General features: G+C 33.9%; 3 protein-coding genes and 1 long non-coding RNA gene across 6 annotated transcripts; 2 read left to right on the top strand and 2 right to left on the bottom strand.

Moving 5' to 3' along the window:
- The first annotated feature begins 2,638 nt into the window (after positions 1-2,638).
- On the top strand, positions 2,639-4,763 carry LOC7457778 (uncharacterized). 3 transcript variants are annotated; one of them, XM_052447719.1, is made up of 2 exons: positions 2,639-2,815; positions 3,265-4,763. In XM_052447719.1, the coding sequence occupies exon 2, from the start codon at positions 3,336-3,338 to the stop codon at positions 4,320-4,322; it is 987 nt and encodes a 328-aa protein (XP_052303679.1). In that variant the 5' UTR covers positions 2,639-2,815; positions 3,265-3,335; the 3' UTR covers positions 4,323-4,763. The 3 variants fall into 3 exon arrangements, with proteins under 3 accessions (XP_052303679.1, XP_024441960.1, XP_024441961.1); XM_024586192.2 differs by having other exon boundaries at positions 2,639-2,823; XM_024586193.2 differs by lacking the exon at positions 2,639-2,815 and adding an exon at positions 2,819-2,962.
- A 207-nt stretch (positions 4,764-4,970) lies between these two features.
- On the bottom strand, positions 4,971-8,842 carry LOC7453803 (uncharacterized). The gene is made up of 9 exons (XM_002321601.3): positions 8,248-8,842; positions 7,432-8,129; positions 7,102-7,307; positions 6,620-6,700; positions 6,405-6,491; positions 6,173-6,305; positions 6,006-6,077; positions 5,577-5,734; positions 4,971-5,425 (listed from the first exon to the last, which is right to left on the bottom strand). Exons 1-9 carry the CDS (start codon positions 8,667-8,669, stop codon positions 5,309-5,311), a joined length of 1,974 nt encoding a protein of 657 aa, XP_002321637.1. The 5' UTR covers positions 8,670-8,842; the 3' UTR covers positions 4,971-5,308.
- Positions 8,843-11,158: 2,316 nt separating this feature from the next.
- On the top strand, positions 11,159-11,783 carry LOC7457777 (uncharacterized). Its single transcript, XM_002322164.4, has one exon. It carries the CDS (start codon positions 11,330-11,332, stop codon positions 11,765-11,767), a length of 438 nt encoding a protein of 145 aa, XP_002322200.1. The 5' UTR covers positions 11,159-11,329; the 3' UTR covers positions 11,768-11,783.
- A 1,465-nt stretch (positions 11,784-13,248) lies between these two features.
- On the bottom strand, positions 13,249-16,099 carry LOC112324316 (uncharacterized). The gene is made up of 2 exons (XR_002978107.2): positions 15,629-16,099; positions 13,249-14,181 (listed from the first exon to the last, which is right to left on the bottom strand). It is a non-coding gene; the product is annotated as an uncharacterized LOC112324316 (long non-coding RNA).
- Between the last annotated feature and the right edge of the window lie 464 nt (positions 16,100-16,563).

Raw genomic sequence — 16,563 nt, 5'->3', positions numbered from 1 at the left:
AAAATTTTATGAAAATAAATTAATATTAGCTCAACTTTATCTTAATTTTGCTGAGTAAACAACCCTATTTCTCGCTTTGAACTAGTCAAAAAATTTAAATTTCTTACTTTTCATGAAGGATTAGACCTAATAACTAGAGGTTTATGGCTAACCGATATTGCACACCACCATTTCGTTATTGCAATTTTCATATGTATAGGTCTAATTGGAGCATTGTTCATGGTATAACAAGTATTATAGAGGCTCATAAAGGTCCATTTACATCTATGGCTCCATGAGTCTATATGTTTATATAAATATAGATCTTGTTCATTGATTAACAAAAATATACAGAAGCTCTATTTTTCCATGTCATTCTATGAATCTATTTATTTTTGTGTATGTCATCGCCACTCTCTTTGGCAACATCCACTAATCCAAAACTTAATTTGAAAATTATAATTTAACCCGAATGTTTTCGGGATGCTCCTAATAACCAACGAATGGAAAATGCTTTTACTTGTGTGGATCCTATTTCAATGGGAACTTGACGAGTAAATCCGCCTACAAGTCTTGCTTGATTAGAAAACATTTTTTCGTGTAAAATGATTTTGGTTATTAACAAAACCTAATCAGCATTGGAAAAACACTATAGACACAAGCCCATTTGCATTGTCACCAAAATAGTGTAATGAAATCTTTGCTATTCAACTAAAAAATATTGAACTCGTTATTAGATGCAATGAGGTCTTTTTACAAGGCGTATTAATCATTACCAAATTAATTGAGAATAAATAAGTCCTTTTCCATTTCAAAAGCAAAGTGAAACAGTCAAAATGTATTTAAAAGCCAAAATTTTAAAATTAGATTCCAAGGACTTTTTTTGTTTTTTCATAATGGTTTTTCTTGTTATTATCAGGTCAGCTGAAGGACAATTTGATATTTTCATAAATATAAAAAATATAAAAATTAAAGCACAACAAAACAAAAAAAATGTGTTTGGAGAAAAATATTAAAATTGGCCTCAATAGGTTGTTTTATATTTTCATAATGATTTTTTTATTATTATCAAGTCAAAGAAAATGAAACTTAATATTTGCATAAATATATAAAATAATAATAAAAAAGTAGTTAAAGCGTGTGAGAGGCGTCTCTAGTTAGCAAAATACCCATTTTGCTGTGTCATTAGAAACAAAGTTGTGTCCTCTTCCTTTTGAGACAACATGTGTGGCTAATGTTGGCACAGTTTGTCACCGACGATGCTTTTTTTTTTTTTCTCTTTCCTCCTCTCAAAATTCATACCGACAATGCAAAATTTCAGAGTTGTCATATGATTTATAGGGGTTTTACACTTTAGTTTTTATTCTTTTGATTTCTAATTTTTATATTTTTTTTCCTTTTGTAAAACTTTGATTATTTTTTAATTTCATTATTCAATCCCTATTTGTGATATGTTTTTTTATTTTTCAATTTGGTCCTCATTCTTTTGATTGTTTTTTTAGCATTTTGTTAAATTAATTTTTCTTTTCAATTTCACCCTTCGATAAAAAAAATTTGTCTGTATTTTTTATTTCAATTTTGATCCTCATTCTTTTTATTGTGTTTATCGGGAACTTTTATTAATTTTTTTTTTCTTTTCAATTTCACCCTTATAAAATTTATTTTGTATTTCAATCTTGATCCTTATACTTTTAATTTCTATTTTTTGTTTTCTAATCCTTTTGTCTAATTAAAATTATTTTTTCAATTTTATCATTTAATATTTTATTATTCGAGAATTAAGTTTCATGGTTTTTCTAAATAGAGTGCTTTCGGACTAATGACTCGGGTCACAGTTTTGAAAAGTTAACATGGGTTTACACTGATTGTTTTTTTAAAGGTTCGTGACTTTCTTCATTTTCTTTTCTATTAGGTTATCCTAGTCTCGTGACTTGGGTTGCGGATCTGGCTGGATAACCTGAGTTGGCTTCAACCCTGATTACCAGAGTTACAAGTTTATCGTGCTAACTCAAGTTGACTTGATTTGAGTTTTTTAGATCCATTTTTACCAAACTTTGTTATTACGTATTTAATGAATTGAGAATTGAGCTACATTATTTTTTTTTAAAAAAAATATTTTTTTCCATGTCATCATAATTTTTTTAATTTGATTTATCTACTATTATTATTTAATTTTTTATCATCTAATTAAAACATAACAAAGTTATTTAATCCTATCGTACCTCATACCAATAACCCAAGTAAAAAATAAATAAAATCAAGCCTGCAGTGTAGCGTGGTTACTATTGTAAGGGAATCTATTATGACAGGGATTTGACTAAGAATTAATAGATATGCAGTAACATTAAATGCACTTTAATTTCAAGGAGTCTTATACTATACTTCAAATGCATTAATTAACGTAATTATGTGATGATTGTTGATACCTTCCTCAGACTGGGTCAACCACTGACCACATCTAAGATTTCAAGCCATAAATTTCTGCTGTACTTTTTTTTTCCCTCTTCCCTCTCTGTCAAACTGCAAATACCAGGCTTGCTGGATCATAAAGACTGTAAAACCTCTCTGTCCTTAAACTCAAAATGGAGCTGGATCCGATCAGCAACAGCAACCGTAGATTTCATAGGCCTTTTCAGCTGCTACACCATCCCAAGATTCCTTTTCCTACACCAAAAAAAAAGCTGGAACTTAACCAATTATCAAATGATAAAAAAATCCTGGAAGACCCACATTGGAAAGCCAACTTCTTGATGATTCAGTTTTCTAAAGTTTTGACTGGTCATCTCTTACCTCTTCCTATCTCATGTGCTGTCATGCTACTGAGGATTCTACACATGTACGGGTGTAAGTATTTTAAGCTTATGTATAGAAAAGCAAAAACACCTTGGATTCATTAAAGTTGTCTTGCTAGAGGGAAAAGATGAAGAAAAAAGGTCATGAAAACGAAGGAAACAAAAACAAGTTTATAAAATAGAAAATCCAGGTAAGAGAACAACTGAGTGATCGAATATAAAAAGGGGTGTTCTTCACTCACTTTCACAGTCCACTCACCGCCATCTATTTGCCACTTAGATAGTATTTCTTTATTTCCATTAATGCTGCCAAGGAAACCTCTGGCACTATCTGTGCCTTGATACAGTACATCTTGCAACCACTAAGATCTCTCTATCTACCTGCCTCTCTCTTTCCTTAATTATGCAAGCAAAATCAGTTGTTTTTTTTTCCAACTCTCTCTTTAATTCTCATCTTGTTGTCTCACTTCTATTTTCTGTTCACTTCCTGCAGCTCTAAACTAGGCTACACCCCCCCCCCTTACTGTAGTTAATTGAAAGAGAGCAGTTTTCAAGTTAATTGCCATGCAAGACCATCCAATTGGGATTCCTGCTTGCTTTACATCCGGTGAGAAGGTAGCTGATGATCCTGCCACAGTAACCAGGTCAGGGCAGAGTGTTTTCATGTCTGCTTATCGTACAAAGATTGCCGATCAGTGTCGTTTGATCACAATAACATGGTGCAAGAATCTGTTACTCCATGGTCTATCAGTATCAGTAGAAGGTCCTGAAGGAGAGAGTCAGTACACCTGCAAATTGGAGCTGAAGCCTTGGTATTTTTGGAGGAAACAAGGCTCCAAACGGTTTGTAGTGGAGGGTAAAGCTGTGGATATCTTCTGGGACCTCAAGGCTGCTAAATTCAAAGGTGAAACTGAGCCTAATTCTGAGTATTATGTTGCTGTTGTTTGCGACGAAGAGGTTGTGCTTCTTCTTGGTGATCTAAAGAAAGATGCTTACAGGAAAACTGGGTGTAGGCCTGCTCTTATTGATCCCATTTTGGTTTCAAGAAAGGAGCACATATTTGGCAAGAAGAAATTCGCTACAAGAATCAAGTTCCATGAGAAAGGTCGGTTTCATGAGATCTCAATAGAGTGCAAGAACGGAAGTAATAGTGGCACTATTGTTAGTAATGGCAATTCTATTAATGGGGATGAACCAGAAATGGAGATAAGGATAGATGGGCATTTGGTCATTCATGTGAAGCATCTTCAATGGAAATTTAGAGGTAACGAGTATATTAACCTTCGTAAACTAAGAGTAGAGGTATACTGGGATGTCCATGACTGGCTATTTAGTCCTGGTTTAAGGCATGCTTTATTTATCTTTAAGCCAATAATGTCATGCACATCTCTATCATTACTATCAACTTCATCTTCATCACCTACACTAACTTCATCGACATCTACACCATTGTCCTCCCAGACAGGAGGTTCTGGTTCACTAGAGGGGCTAAATGCAGGTGGTGGATCATCTGATTTTTGCTTGTTTCTCTATGCTTGGAAAGTTGAATGACTGTAGCGCCAATGCTCCATCGTCATCAACATCCAAAAGAATAAGGTTGTAAAAAGGAAAGGAAATATGGGGTCTCCATGGGATGGGCCAGCACCATGGGGTGGTGAGGATACAGATTGGGTTAAGAGAGTGACAGATGATTGGGTTGAGAAAGAAAATGGGATCCAAGAGAGACGCTGGGAGTTAGTTACAGCTGGGGATGAACAAGTGGGCATAATTGGACAAGACAGATTGTATCAGATAACATGGCCAATATTATTTCACATCCAGAGGCATCTTCCTGTTCACTTTTCTCCAAAATTATCTTTTCGTTTATCTCTCTTTCACTTGATCTGGTCTTGAAATATGAGAAGTTTGCTTTCCAATTATATGTAGTATGTGGAGTGCCTTAATTTTATATACAGGAAAAAAGCTATATGACGACATGTTTTCAGTAGGCTACTGAATGTCTGTATCCGGCAAAACAATGCAAATGCATGTGATGATGGGCATAGGGGAGGATATAGAGGGGCTATGGATGACGCAGAGCACATGCAAGTTTTTATGCCTATGAAACCTTTTTCACTTGCTTTGTTTACTCCTCCCTTTTTCCCTTTTCATAAACTATTTCTGAGCAGTAGCTTGTCATTATAGAATGATGCAGCAATAAACATAAATAATTACAGGATCATGTCTAAATTAAGGTGTAATAATAATAATAATAATAATAGTTGTATTTGTGCTGAAGAATATGGGCGACAAAATACTTGCTTTTGATGGACTAGCAAGTGGAAACAATTATTTGTAAACAACAAGATTGCCGCCATCAACAACGATTGCTACAATGAGATGATGTTGCCAATGGCTATTCAGTGCCTTCCATCATTATTCTTTCACACCAAAAAAACAAAAAAAAATATATATATATATATATATATATAATAAATTAGGCACAACAGATTTTTCTTCAGGGAAACTAGCTGTCCACTAAAAAAAATCTAATCTCGTCACAAATCAACGTTTTTATGATCTTTATTTACCAAAACCAAACCACTTTGCCAGGAAGAACTTGTTCTTTCCGCGAGAGGCATCAGAACTTGCTTCTGTCGGTGCTGCTGCAGGAGCTGCAAGTTCATTAAAATGGTGCTAAACAGTAATATTAGAGTTTGAAGAATGAATACTGGTGGGATTAAAAAAAAAAGAAAAAGAATTAAAGCTTGGAGTTGGAGTTCGAAGCAACAGAGATTATCAGGACTAAAATGGATTAAATATTACCTGCTTTGTTGTATTGTTAGGCTTCCCATTCCTTACATTATTAGAATTTTTATCTGAATTCTGTGGGATGGCTTCATGTCGAGAGACAGGGGTTGGCCTGCTTTCTGTTCCTCTATGGTCCATTTGTGCTCCATTATCACGACCACCTATATGTTCAGCTGCAAAAATAGAGAAACAAAGTATGAACTGCCTCTGTACGTTGACAGAAAAAGTGTAATAATTCGAAAAGGAAAGAAGGACATGGATTCATGCACCACAATGATCAACTTCAATTCAATTCAAAGTACTTGCTAAGCATTTGTATAAAATTTGAAGTCCAGTGTCATCTGCATGGTGATTATCTAGAATTTTGTTTCGACTCTTGTTCTACATCAACAATCCTAAGAGACTTCCAGTAGATAAATACAATATGTAAAGGTAGCTGCTTACTCTCACTGGGGGGCTTTCCATAGTTGTGCCTTAGTGCTTCAATAAAGGAGCTGTCTCTTTGATCTTGCATCACTAATAGAGATCCCAAAAGAAAGGAAATAAACCATGAGACAAGAATAACTTGAAACTTATTTCCTGATGATTTGAATACGTATGAAAAACCATACATTGATCAAAAAGGGCATTTCTATATTTTGGGGTTGAGCCAACTAGAAGCAACTGAACTGCCTCTGCATCTCTTGTCATAGAACAGGTAGCAGATGCATTCAAATTTTGTGTGTCTAACAGGATACCTGCAAGCTGTAGCAGAGGAAACTATTGAGAACTCAAACCAAGAAAAACAAGTGATTTTAACTACATTGTTATACATGAGCTGTTAATACATAATTAGTAATTTACCAAAAGCTTTTTCAGCACTGGAGTTTGAAGTAGATCATAGGCATCTTCACAGTAGTTATCGGTAAGAATAGTGCACTGTGATCCAACCTATGCAGAGAACCAGTAGCATTAAGTACAGATAATTAGTGATGACTTAAACCACTCATTAACACAGAAAATCAGAATAATTCCAACATCTTATACTCATCCTATCATATTGATTGTTGTGGACTGACCTCGCCGTTAGTTCTGAGGATATCTTGCCCAACAACAAGAATGTTTAATTTCCCTTCCATCATTAGACTCTCCAAATCCACCTGCACCAAATGGCAAGCACAAAGTGAGTAACTTCTATAACTATTTTCATTGCCAAATAATGGAAGCAAAATTATTAAGAAGAAAAAAGCTTCATTCCTGTACCTTCCCTTCTATCCAGGTTCAGGGTATTTGATTGTGTTGAAGGTACATTCAAAGGGTGCAATAGCATTTAGAAAAGAGAAATTTTCTCATTAGAGGGTACTGAATTCTTGTGATCTTGCATGAATTCTGAATTAGTCCATGGGCATGCACAACAAATCTCATTTCGTTCCAAGCAAATTCCAATCGTCATATTGTGAATAAAAACTAATTTAAGTGATGCTTGTGTATCAAAACAATGATCCAACATTCTTCGGAGAATGAAACTCAAATAGCATGGAATGAAAATTGTTGGAAGTACCTCGTCAGCGAAGAGCAATGAGGTAGCATCAAGGCCAACATGTTGGAATAACCAAGCAGCTTGTCTCTGCTTCCACATTCTCCCTCTCCTTGTATTCATCACAGGGAATACCACAGTTCCCTCTCTGTCACTATTTCCTTTATTCTTCGTCATTCTATTTGCCAACAACAACGCGTAGCATATAGCTGCTACCATTGAGCTAGTACCTGCATTTATTCACACAATATCAGCGACTCTGCTTTTAACAGTCAACGTGAAAAGCCTAACTAATATGCACTTATATTATATTGAAAGCCTCTACAAATTCTTCATTCATTAAAATGTGCTTACTGTTTGAAGGACCAGAAAGGATGATTTTGGCCTTAGAATCAAGCTCCCTATTCAAGATCTTCTCAATCTTGGTTTTTTCCTCTATAAGGAATCCATTAAGACTAAAATCTTCTTCTCCCTCTTCTTCCTTTTTGCACCCACTTACAAGAGGCTTTGGTGCAACTTTCTCAATGGAACAAGTAGACTTTGATATAGACCTCCTGTGAGACGACTCCATGAGATTCTTTGGTGGGGACAGCGGTTGAGTCTCTGGTTTGGAACATTTGTTTGATGATATTGATCTCCTTTGAGCTGACTCAATAAGATTCTTTGGTGGAGAAAGCAAATGAATGTCTTGTCGTAATATTGGAGCTGGCTTGAAAGTTCTACGTGAAGTGGCTGGAATTCCCTGAGCGGTGGTCGCCGGGGGCTCAGTTTGGAACCGGGACTTTCGGTATGATGACTGCCGAGGTGGCAGATTCAGGGCCGGTGGATCCAAGAGTGGGGAGGAACGGTCGTTGGATAGGTGGGGGCTGCTGGGGTCTGGAACTGGGGCATTGAAATTAGAGGGTGGTTTGAGGATGTTGGAGAACCACCCTTGGAATTGTGATGCTGGGGATGGCTCTGCAGGAGTCTCGACTAATGATTCTGATTTATTACGGCTATGTTTTGCTGATTTGGTTAGTATTTCTCCACTGAAAGCTTCCTTTGATCTGTGCCTGAAGAGACGAGAATAATTGTGTCACAGGAAATGTAACATTGCATTAGCATACCACAGTACTGAATTGCATTTCCTTCATCTCGCAGCACATGAATTAAATGCAAATCATCTCTTACCTTCTAGCAGACCTGGAGAGTGGGTCCCTCCTATCAAGTATAGAGGCTGACGACAGCCTGGCAGGAACGGCTGCAAACCTTGGTGATCCAACTAGTCTAGAAGGGGATTCACACCTCGAAGGAGATGACGCCACCATACGTCTAGCTTCTTCTAGCCACTCCTGAGTTAACTTACTGCTGTTGCTCCTTGTACTGTCATCGAAACTTTCTTCTTCGTCTTCCGAATGGCCCCCAGTTAAGTCATACGATCTCTTGTCATTGTCCACGGTCCCAAAGAACATGTCATTCATGAAATCTGTGAGGTCTGGTACATTTTTGGTTTTGTTTGGTCTCTGACTCTCAACAATTTTCTTTTGCAGGGTTATAGACCCTTTGCTTTCTCTCGAGGACTCCCTGCTAAATCTCCTATCCATCATCATCATGGCCGAGACAGAGAGAGAGAGAGAGTGGTGCTTTGATTTTGATTCATATCACAAGAGTACGTTTGCACTGTCATGTATATCTGCACATCTACCTGGACAAATAATCCAATATTTGGGACATTGATAGTATCAATCAAAGGAAAGCTATATGGAAAGAATGTTAGCCGGCATTCCCTTTGCTTGTTTTTTTCGTTGCATCGTTGTTGAGGATGGAAAACGTTCTGGTAATTCTAAGCAAATCATGTTTTGTCTTTCCTGACGTCTGTTAGCTATATTTTCAATCAAATTGCAAGAATTAAAGCTTAATTGTACACTAAGCTGGCCAAGGAAAACTGGCATGGCTTCATATTGTCCATTTCCTAAATAAAGAAGCATCTACATCCTACCGAGCAACAAATCATCATCCGTCGCCCAAAAAATGATCTGAACCTCGAAATTCATTAATTAAATAAGGTGTATAATAAGGATTAACACTAGCATGCATCACCGGTTTGAACTTGCATGAGAGCTTAAAATATATTATTTTTTGTTTTTGATTAATGTGGGTGTTCGGGTTAGTTTATGCATATTTTATCTAATCTTACAGAGCTTGATGTTGATAACAATGTAAGCCTTCAATAATCCTGAGATTTATGAGACTCGAATGAATGAATTTGAATGAATTTTAAAATGCAAATCTAAAATTTTATGAGTTAAGCTAATTTCCTTGTAGATGTGAAATATATCATCTTATTCTGGAGTCAGGCTCTCTCCTGGTAGTGATTTTCCTTATAAAGCAGGTTGAGAAAATAGACAATAATTATACTTTGGTTGTTAGAGAGTGTACAGTACTTTTTACTAGATATTGGAAGGTCAAGGTTCAACACACTTTCAACTCTACAGCAGACTGGTTGGCGAATTCGTTGGGTTATTTTACAATGAAAAAATCGTTGTTTGTTATGTTAACGGGTCTTATTTAACTAACGAGAAGAGTTTAATGATAATATTTTAAAAAAAAACTTCCATGAGAAAAGAGATTGTGCTTGGTTTAGAGAATTTTTTTTATTTGATTAATTATTGTGTTTTGGGTATGTTTTAGTGTTTTTAGATGGTTCAAAGAGGTTTTTATAGTGTTTTAAAGATATTTAAAGTGTAAATAAGTTGAAAATAGATTTTAACAAAAAATAAAAACAATCCTTTATTTTTTTCAACCATCATAATGATAGTTGGACTCTAGGTTGTAAACTATCAGATGACATATTTTCAGACTCAACAAGTGATGTATTATTTGTTTTTTTATTTAAAAAAAATGAAGGGTGAATGATTTGTTATTCATCTTTAAAAAAATAATAATGATTGGCCCGCTTGCTCGGGTTTTTTTTATTTTGATTTTTTTTTAATTCCAGCATTTAATGTTGGGTTTTTATTAAAAAAAATTTAATCAATTTTTCCGTTTAATATTTGATGATTTTGAATAGGTTTTTATATTTTTTATCATATAATAAAAAAATTTAATTGAATCTACTAGAATTCAATACCCGGGTCATTTGTTTTGCGGGTGGACCAGAGTTAACTTGAGATGTCGTTTTTTTTTCTTTGATTTTTTTTTTTGGATCTGTCAAATTAAAAATGTTATGTCGGGATAACTCCCACACAATTTAATTTAAAATATAAGTTAGGTAAAGAATCAAGTTTGAAGTTTTAAAGCTTAACTAGCTATATCATATCAATATCAAAAAGTTTTTTGCAACCTAAATATTTTTTTTTCATTCAATTTTTTTTCTAAACCACACCATAGTGCAGGAAATAACCTAGTGAATACTAACCCACGTCACCCCATATAGTTAATTAAAAAGTAGTTTAGTATCATTTACAGTTTTTCTTCCTTAATTGTGTTTTCAACTTGTTTTTGGAACAAAAGCAAAATCTTGATTGTCTTAAAAAAAACCCCACAACCACTATCACCATTGTTGGACAATTAGTTGTTCTTTCTTGATGTTGTTTAAAATAAATAAATAAACAAGTTTTTTTTTTTTTAATAAAAGAATACAGAAAACGGAAATGATATCAAAGAAATCTAAATTTAAAAGTTTTCTTTGTCATGGATTACTGAAATTTTGAAATTGGAAAATTGCATACAACGGATTTATATTTTTATTTTCAAAAACCCAATAAAAGAATCACCATGCTAAAAAATTAGATGATGGCATCGATTGTCATGAAAGGTATATATATGCTTTTTTAAAAAAAATTAATTAGGTATTAAAATGGTTTAAGACGAACGAGGGTTCAATTTTAAGAGAACACAAATATTAAAAATACTTGTAAGAATTTATATATGGTCCACACGTTAAATGGAAAAAAAGAAAAAAGAAAAGATATTGAATATCTGTGTAATTGTGTACTTATCAATGGACACAAACTCACCACTTCTCAAAAGGATGGAAACTATTTCTAATCCATAAAGAAATTAACAAATTAATTTACCATTTATCAATATCTTATCTGTCCATGAGGCCATAATTCAGTCAACAAAGAAGACAACAAGGTTTCATAGCAGAAAGCATAACGACACGAAAAAGCTTATCTACCAATTTTAGCAGCAATATTGTGAGGCTCTAGTTTAGCCAAGATAACATGGCCCGGAACAGTAAACCTTGTTGTAGAAGATACCATAGAGTATGAAGAAGAAGACAGAGCATGAAGAAGATGAATATCAGCGTGATCTTGAAATACTCAAGGCTGTGGCACAAGCATGGCATGGTCATTCAGGAAGTTCAAGGTCTACCAATGAATATGATGCTTATCGCCAAAATTTTCAAAGCAAGCCTTCTCGGTTCAAGCTAGAAGCAATGAACAAGTCATCAGCCAAGAGGGTTGAGAGTGTAAGTTGGGATTTCAAGCAATCACTGTGGGATTCCTATGAGATTGTGAACGTGTCCAACAGGTTGGAGAGAGAGCTTGTTTTGGAAGATCCATTTAGTGGGGTAGATACTCAAAGAAGGGTGTATAGTAAGAAAAGAGAGAGTAAGAACAGTCTTAGAAAATTGTTTAATGTCATGTCTTCAAGGAGATTCAATGAGGCTGAAGTTCCTCGTGAAGATAACAATCAATTTTGATGTTGCATTTTTACTAGTCCTGTCTTGTTCTTGACTTCCAGCTTATGTTAGTTCTATCTCCAGGTTTTGCAGTGCAGAATGCTAGCTAGTGCAATCTTCATTGAAAAAACCTCACATGAAAATTCAAGTTTTGTTTTGCAGGTTGTTTTCACACTTTAGCCTAATAGGAAAATTAAAATCAAATTCTTATGTTGTGCTTTTAGTGACATGGATATGTCTTGCTACAAGTATTTGCTGTCATGAAACCACAACACAAACAACATAAGACTTGTATTGGCAGACAATGTATTTTCAGTAATGCAAAACACTTCTGTATTTTTTTACTAATCAACATATGTTCTCTTTTTCAGAGCTATTATTCATTACAGCAATTTGTAATGTAGAAGAGCATTGCTAGTTTAAAACCAGCAGATTTGTTATGATTTGTTTTTAATTATTTTCCTTGAGAAGGAGACTAGTACAAGCAAAAGATTAAATTGCATGATAGCAATCAATTTTGATCCTTGATTTGTCAACATCAGATGAGGAATATTGTAATAGAATTCAGGATTCTGTCAAATTGAACAGTTTATCTGCACCAGATATTGGAAAGGGCGTGTTGTTCTTTACTCAATTATTGTGGTCATGGTAGATTCCCTGTAAAGAATTTCAACTGTTGACCACACAACGTCTCCATAATTTGATTGCAGCTCTCCAGCAACCTGATGATTGCACTGAAATAAGGTAAGCTAACATGATCTCATCATGGTCCAACTGTTGATTAATATTCCCGCTAAATTGGGAACAATGACCGAATCCCCACTTAATTCTAGGCCGGTGTCGACTGTATGATATTGTTGTCGTTGATAGATGGACATATTTGCCACAAGAATTTCTTTGTAGTTCAGGTTTCTGCTGGAAATACCAGGACTAATACCTCTATAAGCGCCGATAGGACCATAATCAAGAAGTATCTGCCATATTCAATGCCAGTTCTAAAGACCATCTCTCATCATCTGTTTCCAGCATAACCTCCAAAAGTTAAATGATTTATTAATCAAATCTGCCAACTGAACATAAAACCAGTCAGGAAGTCAGAAACTCAGAGGTCATGAATTAGCTGCATCGAAAGACAGCTTATTTGATATGTTTGACAAGTCATTGGCAATGGTGACAGAAAGGACATTCATTGTATCAGGCAGTTGGCTTGAAGCAGCAGCAGCAGCAGCAACAGTTTCCAGCAGTTCCTAGTTAAATGAGCTACCAAGCATTTCTACAGGCCTTGCATGATTATTTTGTTTTCACCGATATACACTTCAGATTTTTGTTTTTTTTTAAATATTCTTAAACTATCTGCGTAAGCCTGGATACTTCAAAGGAAAGAAGGGAACATATAAAACATTAACGGGTTATAGATGTTATATATCTGCTATATAATTGATTCTGGCAACATGTATCATGCATGTATTTCAGAGAACCTCAAGCATCGACAAACTGTGGGATTCAGAACTTGATGTAATAATAATAATAAGGCGAAGCATCGTTTGTAATTTTCTCTAAAGTTTAGTTTCTGTAACACTCGTCACATTGACAATTTATTTGTTAAAGGCTCAATTGCAGCACAAAAATTGCAGCTTATGAAGCCCTGGATTCACAAATAAGCAGCGACGAAAAGTTATATATTATACTATGTTGTCTTATTGCAATATAAAATAGTTAAATTATCTTGGCATGCTATATCCAAACAATCCTGAAAGAAGTTCTGCAGCCGCAAGAAGACAGGCCTTTTTTATTTAAATAGCTGTGTTGGTTACAACACTGTAGCTGAGATATACTTTGCCTGTAATCTAAGCACAACCGACATGCGCTCCTAGCCTATGGCAACTTGAAGGTCTTCCATTTGCACAGTTCAAGGCCCTTGTGTTTCTGCTGGATGAAGCCTTCAGCTTCATGATCAACAGTTTCTTCGATAACTTCTGATTTCTGATTCCCATTTTGTTCTATAATTTGCACTTGCTCCGTCACCTGAACCTTCTTGGGAGACTTGGTGGGATTCCTCTTGTTGATTACATAATCTTGGCGAGCCTCGATAATCTCTTCTTCTTAAATTACCTTGTTGTTGAAGGCCTTGCGCACGCTTGGGTACTGGGGAGCACCATGGAGAACACTTGGCATCCTTGATAATTTTGAAATATAGGCATGATAATCATCGGACGTAGTGTCCCAGCCATGCTGTTGCCTAGTTTGGTGAACAGTACCTTTAGACATTTGTGCTGATTTGCGAAGTTTACAACAATTTATGAGAAGTTGCAAATTTATAGACCCAAATTTCAACTTTAATCTCTGAAGATGGTAACGTTGCATCTAATTCCTTTATCTCTTGTCAAATATCAAGTTATATCATCCACATTTTAGGAGGGATCGGGAATAAATGCCTGTAAAGTGAAAGGCTGAATGTATTATTTATCTACGAGGTTTTGTTTAATTTTACGTTTTAAAAAAATAATTTTAAATTTTTAAAATTTTTTTTATTTTTTTATTTTAAATTAATATTTTTTGTGTTTTTAGATTATTTTGATATGCTGATATTATAAATAATTTTTTAAAAAAAAATATTATTTTAATGCAACCATACTCTCAAACACTCTTTTAATCTATACTAGATAAATATTATAGATATCAACCCATCCTAAATTAGTGGGTATTTTTTAGACTCGATAAATAATAGATAGGGTGTAGATATTGTTATACCCAATCTGAAACTCGCTAAAACCTAACCTGAAATATATATTTATATTATATAAATATATTTGTAAAATATTAAACAAAAATTAATACAGTATGATTAAATTAAATTCTAGGAGTTCACGTCAGCTGAAAATTAAATTCCAAATTTCTGGCTCTTCCTAGAAGATTATACCACAACTTTTGCCACTCTGTGAAGGTACCCTGGAAAGGTGTTGTTTTCAATTGTCGTTTGTGCTATTAAGATTCTAGAGCTGTACAAGTTTTTTGGTTTGTGTATACTGTATAGTTTGACTCTGGAAATTTTATCATAAAAAAATATTTAGACTATGAAAATTAATTTGATGTCATCTGATTAATTTTATAAAAACAATCTATATATAACCGGTAAAAAAACATTGTCTAACTTAAGATAAATATTCAATATAATATTTATTTTATAAATATTGAGATAATAATTTATTAGATTGATTTGGGTCAACTAAAATTAATCTTTTAATTTGTATGTTGGATCATAAGACTATGATAACTTCATAAATGAAAATAAATTATGAAACCTAATTTTCAATAAACTCAATGTTAAAGGATGAAATTAAAAAAGAAATCAATTAAAAAAATAGATAAAAAAACAACTCGAGTCAACCCGAGTTAACTTGACAAACTTGTGACTCGAGTCATGAGACTGAAACGACCTAATAAAAAGTAAATTGAAATAAATTATGAAGTTCAATTCTCAATCAACTCAGTGTTAGAAGATGAAATAAAAATAATCAATTAAAAAAAAGAAAAAATAATTCAAATCAACTCAGGTTTTTATTTCTATTTCGAAATATAAATATTATGGATAGAGTTATGACTATATTAATAGATTTTCAATTCAAATTAAGTTGCGCTGCAATTCTTACCAATCAATCAAATTCAATCGCTAGTTGGGATTTGTAGCTTTTGTAGTTATTGACCAAACAAAATGAAAAAAAAATATTTCAGACTTTTAGATCAAACCTAAATCTTTGTTTAATGAATAAAAATGACTCTTCAGCGGGGGGTAGGATATACATGTATTTTATTTCTATTACTATGATATTCATAAATGAATTAATTAATAAATAAAATAAAATAGTTAAAGGTGGGGGTTACCATTATTCTTTTTGTAGTGATGAATCTTGTATGTGTTCCTAAAAAAAAGGAATTTGCCCACTTAGGGCCTATCCATTCCACACCCAAATGCAACTCAAAATGCCTATAGTATAGTTAACCGTCGATGTTGCTTCCTTAGTGAAGTATCCCATTCTGACTTCTGTAGGGTTTGTTTATCGATCATAGTTTCAGCATTGCACCTCACTAGAACGACTTTCTTTCTTCCCTCAGAGTCCTTCTAGCGTGTCTTATTACCTTCCTTTCTTTCACAAGAGGGAAGATCTTACCAAATTTCAAATACATACTTGTCTTTAAGAATTGGATATAACAAACAACTTAATTAGCATAAAATTATCTTTGGTCCCTTCTCTTCTGGGCTAGGAGTGGAAATCGACCAAAAACCTCAGACGAAATAGCTTCAAAACCTTTAAGTCCATCAACTATCAATATCTCGTTCTTGAAAAAACAAACCTTTTTGACAAAGAAACACCACATGGAGAAAGGTTAATTCATTATACTCATGACCCGAATCATGAGACGAGAATAATCTTATAGAAAGTAAACCAAAACAAATCATAAATTCTAATTCTCAATCAACTCAATATTGAAGGATGAAATTGAAAAAAAAATCAATTAAAAAAAGAAAAAAAATCTAAGTCAACCTGAATTAACTTGACAACCCTTTGGCGCAATTCATGAAACTAGAATAACCCAATAAAAAAAAGATTAAAATAAATTATGAAGTTCAATTCCCAATCATTCTAGTATTAAAATATGAAATTAAAAAAATAATTACAAAAATAACAGGAAAAAATTACTCGAGTCAATCTGGGTTAATCCACCAAACATATGAGTCAAGTCATGCAACGGGAATAATCTCACAAAAAAACAAATAAAAAAAAATCATGAAAGTTAATTCTCAATCAACAAATATA

This window comes from Populus trichocarpa, chromosome 15 (assembly GCF_000002775.5).
Source record: "Populus trichocarpa isolate Nisqually-1 chromosome 15, P.trichocarpa_v4.1, whole genome shotgun sequence".
In the NCBI taxonomy this organism is placed as follows: domain Eukaryota; kingdom Viridiplantae; phylum Streptophyta; class Magnoliopsida; order Malpighiales; family Salicaceae; genus Populus; species Populus trichocarpa.
This window is presented reverse-complemented; position numbering and strand designations above follow the sequence as displayed.

Coding starts and splice junctions, on each gene's coding strand:
- LOC7453803 (XM_002321601.3), bottom strand. CDS start 8,669: ATGATGATGATGGATAGGAGATTTAGCAGGGAGTCCTCGAGAGAAAGC. Junction 6,492..6,619: donor TCCTCAGAACTAACGGCGAG/GTCAGTCCACAA, acceptor TTCTCTGCATAG/GTTGGATCACAGTGCACTAT. Junction 5,426..5,576: donor CTAACAATACAACAAAGCAG/GTAATATTTAAT, acceptor ATGAACTTGCAG/CTCCTGCAGCAGCACCGACA.
- LOC7457778 (XM_052447719.1), top strand. CDS start 3,336: ATGCAAGACCATCCAATTGGGATTCCTGCTTGCTTTACATCCGGTGAG.
- LOC7457777 (XM_002322164.4), top strand. CDS start 11,330: ATGAAGAAGAAGACAGAGCATGAAGAAGATGAATATCAGCGTGATCTT.